The 11,081-nt window shown below is 48.5% G+C and overlaps 1 protein-coding gene across 2 annotated transcripts in view; it reads right to left on the bottom strand.

Moving 5' to 3' along the window:
- Positions 1 to 1,344: 1,344 nt before the first annotated feature.
- PLA1A (phospholipase A1 member A) overlaps positions 1,345 to 11,081 on the bottom strand; it is a 32,418-nt gene continuing 22,681 nt past the window's right edge. The window contains exons 7-10 of one of the 2 annotated variants that reach the window (XM_082840138.1): positions 9,668 to 9,757; positions 6,096 to 6,204; positions 2,579 to 2,743; positions 1,345 to 1,902 (exon numbers count right to left, since the gene is read on the bottom strand). In XM_082840138.1, coding sequence (XP_082696264.1) covers positions 1,818 to 1,902; positions 2,579 to 2,743; positions 6,096 to 6,204; positions 9,668 to 9,757 — 449 coding nt within the window. In that variant the 3' untranslated portion in view covers positions 1,345 to 1,817. The remainder of the gene's footprint in view (positions 1,903 to 2,578; positions 2,744 to 6,095; positions 6,205 to 9,667; positions 9,758 to 11,081) is intronic. The other variant, XM_082840137.1, reaches the window with a different exon arrangement.

Raw genomic sequence — 11,081 nt, 5'->3', positions numbered from 1 at the left:
GGTTTTTAAAAAAAAGTCTCAAGCATTGTATGTATCCCCATGTGCATAGCAGCATTATTCACGATAGCCAAAAGGTGGAAGCAATCCAAGTGTCCACTGATGGATGAATCAATAAGCAAAATGTGGTTTATACACACAATGGAACATTATTCATCTTTAAAAAGGAAGGGAATTCTGACACATGCTGCAACATGGATGAACCTTGAAAACATTATGTTAAGTAAAACAAGCCAGATACGAAAGTAAATACTGTATGGTTGTATCAGGTGCTCTAGAAGAGTAGAATTCATAGAGACAGAAATTAGGATGGTGGTCACCAGGGGCTGGGGGGAGGGGCAGTGGGAGTTATTGTTTAATGGGGACAGAGTTTCAGTTCGGGATGATGAAAAAGTTCTGGAGACGGATAGTGGTAATGGCTGCACAACAATGTGAATGTAGTGAATACTACTGAATTATACACTTAAAAATGGTTAAAATGGTTTTTAAGAGTTAAACAAAATCATTAAGTATAGAGGAATCCAGGAATACCTAGCTATGGAGAAAGCAGTGAAGGTATGTGTCATGTCTCTCTGTCTGTTCCCACGGCCATCGCAGCCATTCTCACCCTTTTCTGCCCTGCTCTATACCCCAGGGCCACATCAACATGCCTCTTGTCTTCTGGCTTCTAGTTGCAATCACTCAGTGGGAGCACCAGCAGAATGGGGGGGGAAAAGAAGAGTGAGGGTGGAGAATCTTTTCCCCTGGTTCTCTCCCTGCAGGATTGCTGCCCGATGACTGTTCCTTGACCAAAGGTCCCGCAGACCTCTCTGTCTCCAGACCCTGGTGCTCCTTCCTCTGGCCTCTTCAGACATAAGACAGTAGTAGCTCCCACTGGCCCCAGTCCCAGGGAACTGCACTGTCCCTTGTGGTTTCCTCACTTCCTATGAACACCTTTATAAATAGTTCTTTTATTAAATTCTCAAATTACACAATTTGGGCACACCATCTGTTTCTTGTTGGACTGTGGCTTGATACAAGGTTATTTATAAAGATCAAAGTTTGGGAAACACTGACCCAAAGAAAATCCACCTGTATTCCCAAAAGATCTCTCTGATCCCCCAAACCTTCCAGTTACCCAGAGAAGGCAATGGTAAGGGATGGTGAGTGGTACCATCTTCCTCCCCACCCTCCACCCCCTCTCTTATACCAAGCACTTCTTTCCAATTGCTGTTTTTTAAAAAACATTTATTTATTTGTTTGGCTGCCTTGGCTCTTAGTTGCGGTGCGCGGGGCTTAGTTGCCCTGCGGCATGTGGGATCTTAGTTCCCTAATGAGGGATCGAACCCACGTCCCCTGCATTGGAAGGCAGATTCTTAACCCCTGGTCCACCAGGAAAGTCCCACAATTGCTATTTTAATATAGAGAATTCAGCATCTACTGTTTTCTCCAATCCCACAGACTGTAAATCACCTTTTCTGTACATAACAGAATTCCATACCAATAAAACAAACGATTCAGATATTCCATGGAGTTTTATTTGAAAAAAAAAAAAGAGCCTTTTTCCTGTATATGTTTCTGTTGAATCCTAGGTACAGATGTCCAAGGATATGGGGCAATTGCAGTTAAGTATGAATAGGAAAGTTGAAATGGTATCTCTGTAAGCTTCTTTAAATTCACAATGGAGATAAAGCTCTGTAAAATGAGCTCTCTCTCCTCTCTAAGGTAGCTAATTATGCGGAAAATAACCAAGACTTTTGTGTTCTTTCTTAGTAGTAATGGCTTAGAATAAGTTGAACCGCCACCCCCAATCCAGGGAGATGTATCCTGCCCTTGTATAACTATATACAGGTTATTTTCAGGTCATGAGAAACAGTCTCACTTGCTTGTAAGTTCACTGGCTCAGGTAAGCAGACGGTCCTTCTACTGCAAGAGAAGAGCAACAAGAGGGTGTGTCCTCAGGGCAGGTTCCTGATTGGTCGGGAGAGAGGGCTCAGAGTTGCGTGCGCCTGTGTTTCCGTGATGTCAGGTGAAAGAATTCTACAATCGTCTATGGGATGATTACTCTTGGATTACCAGGAGCCCACTCCTGTCCTCCGAGGGCCAGGTGTGGTAAGGCTAATACTCTAAATGCCTACTAGAGGTGGGGTAAAGGGGACAGGGATTCTGGATCCACACCCATGACTGTGACCAGTGGAGACTAAAGAAGAGGAAATATGCAATAAGCAATGTTTGTTCCAATAATATCTTACAGAGAAACTAAGTATAGCAGGTAATAAAACATATATGTATATATAAAATATATATTTTATATATATTGTATGTTATAATTATCTATACATATTTAATATATATATTTCAGATAAAATGGAGTTTCTTATATTAAAGTGGGGATGGGGAATTAAAGTCCAACCTCTTTGTCTTCTTAGCATCCCAACCCAAGATGGCCCTGCAGGAGGTTCAGGAAAACCCTGGGTCTTCTGTCACCTCTGCATCAAGGAAGCTCATACCCGTGATGAGATTGCACCTCAACAAGTGTCACATCTAAGGTCAGGATTGATCCTTGTGGGTGTGTCTGGGGCGGGGTGGATACGGGGCTTACTTGTCATGGACGGGCAAAGGAGCAGTGCAGAACATCCCGATAACGATAGTCCGGTCTTTTTTCCAAACTCGGTTGGAAGGCTGAAACTTGAGTTTCACCTGGTTTATCTGGCACTGAGGGCTGGGGTGAGCTATGATTCCTTTCCCGTGGCGTTGCTGTCTAGGTCTGTAAGGGAAAGGCAAAGTAACTTACTGCCGCACACGTTTGGCCTTTGCCTCCCCTTGGCTCCTAGGGGCTCTGCGGGTAGCCCGGTCAGTTAGTTCCTGGAAGGTGGGCTCCACGGTCCTCTGCATCACCCTCACCAGCCCCTCGGCCCACACCCTCACAGCTTTGAATGTGATGCAGAAAATAGGTGTTGCTTTTTGAAAGTGAATAAGTGGACCCTGCAGTGAAATAGTAGCCCTTGGATTTTCACATCTGGGAAAGGGTCCTAGTTAGTGAAGAACTGAATTCAGGTTAGTGAAGATCTGAATTCTGATTAGTGAATATCTTCAGTCTCAGGTCCATCTACCTGGAAGTAGAGGCCTCTTCTAGGATGTTCAGTTCCAAGAAGTTTGTGTGAGGACTACTCTATTTTAGACTGAGTATGAAAGTGTAGATGGAAACAAATGAACAAACAAACAACGGGCCTTGAAGCCAGACAGAGCTGCGGTGGAGTCCAGGTGTGGTCTCCTCCCAGCTGTGGCTTTGGACTCACACAGCCCTAGGTCTAAGCCCCAGCCAGCCCCCCATCCCCCGCCCCCCTGTGCCCTGCTCTGGCCTGTTCCACTCCCCTCTGGGCTCAGAAAGAGGGACTGTGAGAAAGAGGGAGAGCCCGGAAGGCGCTGCTTTCCCCTCCGTGGCGGCACTGGGTGTTGTCTAAAGTGAGCATGGTTTCCCTTTCCTTTCTGGCCTCTTCATGCTGATGAAATGTCTTCTTTGTGTACTTCCTAACCCAGGATTAGTCATATAGTTTGTTTTGTCCTTTTGAGGAAGATTCGGTAAAACTTTGTTTAAAAGCTGTCCCGTTTTCTTTTTTTTTTTTAGATTTCAAAAGTGTTTTGAAGTATTTCAGAGGAAAAAATAAGAAGATTATTCACTTTAAGAGTCTGCTTGGATGGAGAGCTTGCAAACTAGAAGGGCTACAAAGGACACTGTGAGTGAGTGGCCTGGGGACTTGGCCCGGGTAAATTTTCTAATTGGAAGGAAATCTTGGGGTTTCACAAAGTTATAGAAAGTAGGGGAAAGACCACACATAAACCCCCTCCCTTCTTTTAAATTTCTGTTCTGCAAGAGGAAACAAGAACCAAGGAATTGAAGATAGTCATGTTCTGATAGCCTTCTTCAAAACAGTAATGCAAATCTCTTTGGGGAGAAAAAAGAAGGAATCCGTGGATGTCCTTTCCGATCACTCAGGGAGCTTCTAACAGTGCAGTGGTTGAAGCCATACCTGGAGATTCTACTGCTACTGGTCTGGAGTGGGGCTTGCTGTCAGTATTCTTTAAAGCTCTCCAGGTGGTTCTAACAAGCAGCCAGAGTTGTGTGTCATTGTCATGATTCCTGCCAGTGTCGGCTCATCTACCAGTGGGCTGGAAAGGTGATAAAAACACCCTTGCAGAAGTAACGTGACCTTGAACTGATCTAATGAAAATTACTCAGCTATAATCTGCAAGGCTCACGTGGGCACCCCAAGATCTGTGTGGGTGTCCTGACTGCCTGCTGTCCTGTGCTGTGCGGCTTGGGTGAGTTGGAACACTGCCTGGTGGGAGAGTGTCTGGGAGCCCAGACGTGAGCTCCTCCCAGCAGAAACTTGCCTTTTCCTGACAGCACAGTTAATAGCCATCACTGCAGCCTGAGAAATGTTTCCAAACCCACATCTGATCCCATCACTCTCTTGTTTAAAATTCCCAGCAGCTCTCCAAACTGCTCTCAGGATAAAACCCAAAATTCCTACCCTGTCCTTCCAGGCGTGGCATGGTCTGACCCTGACTTGCCCCTCCAGCCTCCTCTCCCCATGCCTGGTCCCACTGCTGTCTGCTCCCCATGTCATATCTCACTAACCCCTGGTCTGGGGGGAAGGATCCTCCAAATCCTTCAGATCTCAACTCAAACATTGTTTCCTCACACTTGGTCAGGCTCTATCTTATTTGCTCTCGTAGCCCCTGCCACTGCTGACAATTGTGCATTTCTGTGTATGGGCACTGGTCACGTCCCTGTTTGTGCTCCATCCATCCCCCTGCAAACCACACTTCTCAGGCTCCCCGGCACAGGCGGGACGCTGCTTCAGGCAGTGATTTGGAGGAGCTGCATTTCCTCCCTGCTTCCAACTCCTGCCAATCATTCCCACCCTGCACCCCCCATCCCATTCCTTGTTCTACCAACACCACCTGGCTTTGTCCCTCGAGCTCTGGGGTGGAGTGACTCCTTTTGCTGATCTCTGCATTGCCTCCCCATCCTTTTGGGTTTTCAGTTCTCCCCACACTTTTGTAATTAGCTCTTTGTGTTAATTTCCTTCTATGGGACTGCCTGGCTTGGGCTCCGGTTTCCAGGCTGAGCCCTGACTGAGACAGTGATTTATCTGATTAGTCTGTCTCCTGCTGGCTTGTGAGTAACTAACCAATGACTTTTTTTTGTTTGTTTGCAGTACATGGGCCTCTTAACTGCTGTGGCCTCTCCCTTTGCGGAGCACAGGCTCCGGATGCGCAGGCTCAGCGGCCATGGCTCACGGGCCTAGCCGCTCCGCGGCATGTGGGATCTTCCCGGACCGGGGCAGGAACCCTCGCCCCCTGCATCGGCAGGCGGACTCTCAACCACTGCGCCACCAGGGAAGCCCCCAATGACTTTTTAAAGAAACATGTACCACTGCTGCTGAGTTCCTGTCCCCTGCCAGGCTTGCAGCTCCCTGCAGTTGAGGCTCTCTGCCTGCTTACCTCAAGCCTGGTCTCACCAGCTGCGAGGCCCAAGTGTGACCCAACAAAGAAAGGAAATCAGCCCCAGTTCCAGGGACTGGCACCACTCAGCATCAACCCTGCTGGCCCTCACCTTGCACTCATTTGCTAACTGACCCTCTGCCTGAGAGTCTGTTCTAGAAACCCATCTAGTACTGCTCCCCTCTCCTCCCATCCCTCCGCCCAGGAGTAGGTGCTTCCCAGGCTCTGGCCAGCCCTCCCTGGGCCAATGGCTGAGGCCTTCCTACTTGCTGACATCCCTAATGCCCCCTGCCTGGATTCCTGTTTCCTAACAGGGACCCAATCCCCAAACTCTCCCCACCTGTTGGGACGTTCCATTACTGCTCTCTGCCTGCTTGTCTGCTATTGTCTGAATACACTATACTTGGACCCAGTACTGATCCTGAACCTGGAACAGTTGCCCAGCCTGTGTCTGTGGGTCCATCTGTGGCAGGTGCCACCCTCACCCCCCCTCCCCAGCTCAGCTGGCTCCACACACCCATCAGTGATCACACAGTGCCTGTCCTGGCATGTATGTGCATGTATGTAAATGGAAGGAGAGAAGCCAGCCATGTGGGACACTTACGTACATGGTGATTGTGACCGAGGAGGTGACACTGCTGCTAAGGAAGGTGACCGTGATGCAGGTGTCCTGGTTTCTCAGCTTCAGCAAGTAAAACTCCACAAGGCTGTGATGCACTAGGAAACCAAAGCAGAGCAGATAACTGGGCCAGAGGTCAGTGGGTGCAATGCACAAAATGTCCCAGAGAGCAGCAGGCCAGTCAGGAAATCTCGCTCTCGCTCTTAGCAGCTGTGTGACCTGGAGCAGATTACCTGTTGTCGTAGGTTCTCAGCTTCCTCTAGTGTAAATTGGGATAATAAATTACATACCCCACAGGTCTGAATGAGAATTAAATGAGTTAATGCATATAAAGTCCTTAGACAGTGCCTGTGCCTAGGAATCATTCAATACATGATAGTTTTTATTATTACTTGTAATCCTAGAATGTGCCACTCTTTGGCACTGTGTCACTCTTTGTTACCAACGAATGACATTATCCTGATGGTGTGATTTTGAAAGAACCAAAAAAGGTCTATCTTATACTAAATAATTAACTCATAAAATAGAGCAACCCCCCTCCCCCCCTTAGCATACCCCCTGTGTCAGGGAACCACCATGTGTGCAGGAGATGACTACTGCCCTCCCTGTGGTGGCTGGGTGCCTCTGTGGCATCTCCACCTGCTTGGGCAGCACAGACACTGAGGCTCTCAAAGCCGGTATTGTCGACACAGACTGGCTGAGCAGCCTGGTTCACGGTGATATCCCCAGACCTGCTGCCCCTTTGGCAAGAGAGGTTAAGAAGGGTTACAGCTTCCCCAGCACCCCATCCTTTCCTCACTAAGGGGTAAGCCCATCTGGTGGCACCATGCAGTGACTTCGGTCTCCGAACATTTTCACAGACTCCTTTGGTGGTTGGGACATAGCTAGAGCTCTGCCCTACCTGTACTTTTTCGTTTGTCATGTTTTATGGGTGAACATTGGGAGGAGGGACTAAGTGAATTTAAGGAGAGTCAGCTCTAAGTTGGAGGAGTGATGTGGTCCATCGGGGCTCATGGGGTTAGTAACAGGACTCACTGCCAAGAACCCACAAGAAGACAAGAGAGCGCTACGTGCTCCCCGCTCCACAGAGCGAAACGTCAGATGCCACGTCCCTTCTGTCTCTCTTTCTCAGTTGTTTATTATGGATACAGATTGTTATGTTGATGGGCAAGGGCTGAACTGGAGTGGATATTTGCAATGTGGAAAAACGGCTAACTTACATAGCTTTAGGAATTTAATTCTCTGGGCTGAGTTTGATATATTATATCGCTTCTTCCTTTATCAGCATGTATCACTGATTAAGAAAGTTTCCTGAGGTTCTGCTTCTCTCTTCTCTGATTACCCTGAAAGCCCTAGGAGGGCCAGGTCTGCTAACGTTGGGTGGGTGGGGGCTGGTAGTGAAATCCGACCTGCTTGGGGACATGACATGGGAAACAGCACATGAGCCCTGGATGGTTTGCCAGGGGAACTGGGTCCAAGGCCAGGCCTGCTGCTTACTAGTTGTATCGCCTTGCCTAAGTCACTGAACCTCTCTGTGCCTCAGTTCCTTCATCTATAATCAATAACCCCCAACATCACCTCACAGAACATGATGAGGATTAAATGAGGTGATGGGGAGAAAACATTTCGGGTGAAACATTGCTCTACAAGAGAAAAGTAATATTGTGAGAAAAATGATTTTGGGGAGAAGATTCTCTGTCCATTCTGGTGCCTGCCTGGCAGAGTCCAAGGGTGACTGCAGGCCAGGAGTGCTGGGCGATGGGAGCTCAGTGCCATGATGGCTTGGGAGTGGGTGAGAGCGGGAGCTGCCAGGTGGGACCCGGTGGGTGCCCCGTACCTCCCACCCCCAGGAGAGGATGGGTCCAGCTCTGATGCTCAGAATGGAAGGCTCAGAAGAGGCAGGTCCGCTGAGGTTTTTGAACAGACACAGCCATACTTCTGGGGGAATGGGGAGGGAGTCTCACAACAAAAATGAAATAGTCAGAAAATGTATGGCCTGGTGAATCACCCTTAGCAGGGACCTAAAAATGCCTTTAACTTCCAAGTGTTCCTCAGGCTCCCTGGCTGTGCGGACAGAGAGGAGCTGTCGCGAAGCTGCCCTGGAGCTGGAAGTAGAAACGGGGTGTCTGGTTCCAGCAGCCCTGCCTCCGACCCGGACAAAGTCCTCCCTCAGGCTGACCTAACTGAGAAATACAGCTGAAAAGAGCAGGTTCTTGGAAGAGAGGGCAGAGACACAAGTATGGAGGCAGATGATGACCTGGAAAAGGTAAAGGTTTTGGAGTCAGAAGACCTGGAGTTGAATGCTGACCTCTTCACCCACCCACGTAGCCTTGGGCACATCACCGCTCGGGGTTGGGTTCTCAGATGAGCTGATACATGTGGAAAGCCCACAGGTGACTCTTGTAACCCACTTTATTCCTAAGAAGTAGCCACGTATTCTCTCTGGCATGAAGTTAGAAACACCCCCACCTCATCTCCCAAATTCTCCCATTGACAGAGGGAAGGGAGTTATTACTTACTGAGTTCCAGTCACTGTGCTGGTGATTGTGTACTATGTATTTTATTTTATCCTCACAATTGATTCTTTGAAATAGGTACTGTTATTTTTCCCATTTTCCACGTAAGTCTATAGAGGTTCAGAAAGGTTAAAAAAAACTTGTTCCTGATGACACAGCTGGTAAATGGAGAAGCCGAGATTCAGATCCAGGTCTGGGTGACCACAGAGCCTGAGCTTCGAGCTCTGTCTCACACTTCACCAGGCCCTCTAGTACCAGGAAGGTATAGCCACAAAGACCCCTCCACCAACCAACCAGACACCAGCTGATCAGAAAATCATTTAGAATTAGGGTGATCATATAATGTCCCCTCCAAACCAGCATACTTCTATTCTGAACACACAATGAACCAGGATAACAGGATAACAAAATCAGGAAGTATAGTCAACCTAGTTAAGATGCGAATAGCATAGGGAAGGAGGATGGTTCAGCCTGTAATGTCATAGATTCTAAGACGCCCATTTCTCTCACATTAAACATCTCTCACAATCGCTGGCATCTTAGCTTCAATGAAATGCAGTGGTTAGGAGCCATAGTAAACAGCTGGAATATGTATATGAAGGTTCAGTATTCCTCATGGACCCCGACCTAGGAGGGCTGCCAGAGTGGGAGACACATAGGATGGGCAATAAGGAGGGGGAAATGCATGCAGGAAGGAGAAATCCAAAAGGTACTCCCAAATACCACTCCAGAGAGAACCTACAATGGAAGGCAGGTTTCCATGGTGGGGCGGGGAGGAATGAGGACCAGTGTACCGACAGTAAGGTAAGATGCCGCCAAGTTTTCATCCACAGAGCAGTGGTTTGGGCTAGCTCTGAAAAGTTTTGGTTCTATCTAAGACCAGTAGCTGCTGTCCCCCACCTTTCCCTTCCCATGACATTTTTGCCCCAGGTCTTCACCTCCCACTTCAGCTACCATGCTGGGCTGGACACAGCCCAAGACAGAGCCCTGGACTCAGCTGGACAGCACACTGGCAGAGCTGAGCAGCTCATTTGCCCGCACTCACCGCAATATGGAGCCGTGGAAGTGGTCAGGAGGTAGACTTTCACTTCCTTGGGAAGTGGCTCTATCTTAACACCACCTTGTTCCACCAGTCCTAGAGATAGAGAAGCAAAGACAGCAGAGCCCTGAGGAGGCCATTTCAGGGCTCCACGGCACCCAGCCATGTATCGATTAATTCATGCACCCATTTATTCCACAGACAACTCCACTGTATACTCATGATGCGCCGTGCCCTGCGGTGAGTCCTGGGATACAAGCGACCCCATCCAGATGGGAATAAACATACAGGTAGACAACAAATACATTCTGCAGATTGTCTGGCCCATTCCCAGGGAGTATTTATAAGAAATTTGAAATGATGTCTTCAACTTGCAAAACAAACTATATGACAGTGGTTTTAGTGGCATTTGTGTCCTGTGCACTGGAGCACAGGGAGGTGCTTGAGCTGAAGAATAGTGGTTGACAAGTCAGAGAAGGGCATTCCAGGCAGAAAGTACAGTCTGGGCAAAGGGACACAGGGTGAGGAAACATGAAATACTCTTGGCGGTATAAGTAGTTAGCATCCCTGTGGTGTTTGGAAAAAAGGGAAAGGCTAGCGAGAGATGAGGCGGGGCAGTGTGAAGTGGTTGTTAAACTGTCTGGTCCATCACATCTGTGGGAAACAGTGACATATGCCCGATGAGTAGGAAGTAATATTGATTCGCTTTATTATGGGAAACCACCCCTGCTTTAACATTTTGTCAAGCTGATATTAATTTCATTTCTATAAGCAATGGCAGGCTGCTGCGGTTCTGAGTGGCAGCCAGGAGTGGGAAGTGGGAGAGTGAGGGAGGGGGAAGACCCATTTACACTACCCAGGCGTTTTCCTGGAACCCTCCGCACTGGATGACCCCAGGATTTTCACAGCCATGATCTGCACAGGGTGAGTTGAGGCTGGAGCCTCAGCCCTCCTGAGCCCTTCTCTCCAGACTGGCCTGGATCATCTACGAGTGTGCCCAGGCCACTCGGCAGTTAGGAACCCCTCCAGCCGGCATGTGGTCTCACACCTCTAAGGTGGGCACAGTGTGCCAGCCTTGGGGATTTACAGCCTATCAGGAATTGGAGAATGGCTGGCCTAGCGAGGAAGACCTATGGTGAGCATCGGGTCTGAGAGTGGGTACAGACAATCTGGACTATACCAGTGCTTCTGGAGAGCATCCTGAGGCTGGACTTACCTGCCAGTGCCTGTGTGTGTGTGTGAGGGTTGTGTGCAGAGCCAGTATGGCATCAGGCAGCGGTATAGAGGGTGAGGGGTGGGACGCAGAGAGCTAAACACCACCTTCCAGGTGAGGACAGGCTGAACGACTCATTGCTTAAGTTTTCTTTACCCTGCTTGGGTAGACCTCTTGACCATAGGAGATCAGGACTTAAAGAGGTGA

This window comes from Leucopleurus acutus (genome assembly GCF_964270905.1).
Source record: "Leucopleurus acutus genome assembly, chromosome: 5".
NCBI lineage: Eukaryota > Metazoa > Chordata > Mammalia > Artiodactyla > Delphinidae > Leucopleurus > Leucopleurus acutus.
Note: the sequence above shows the minus strand (reverse complement) of the source record. Positions and strands in the feature narration are given on the sequence as shown.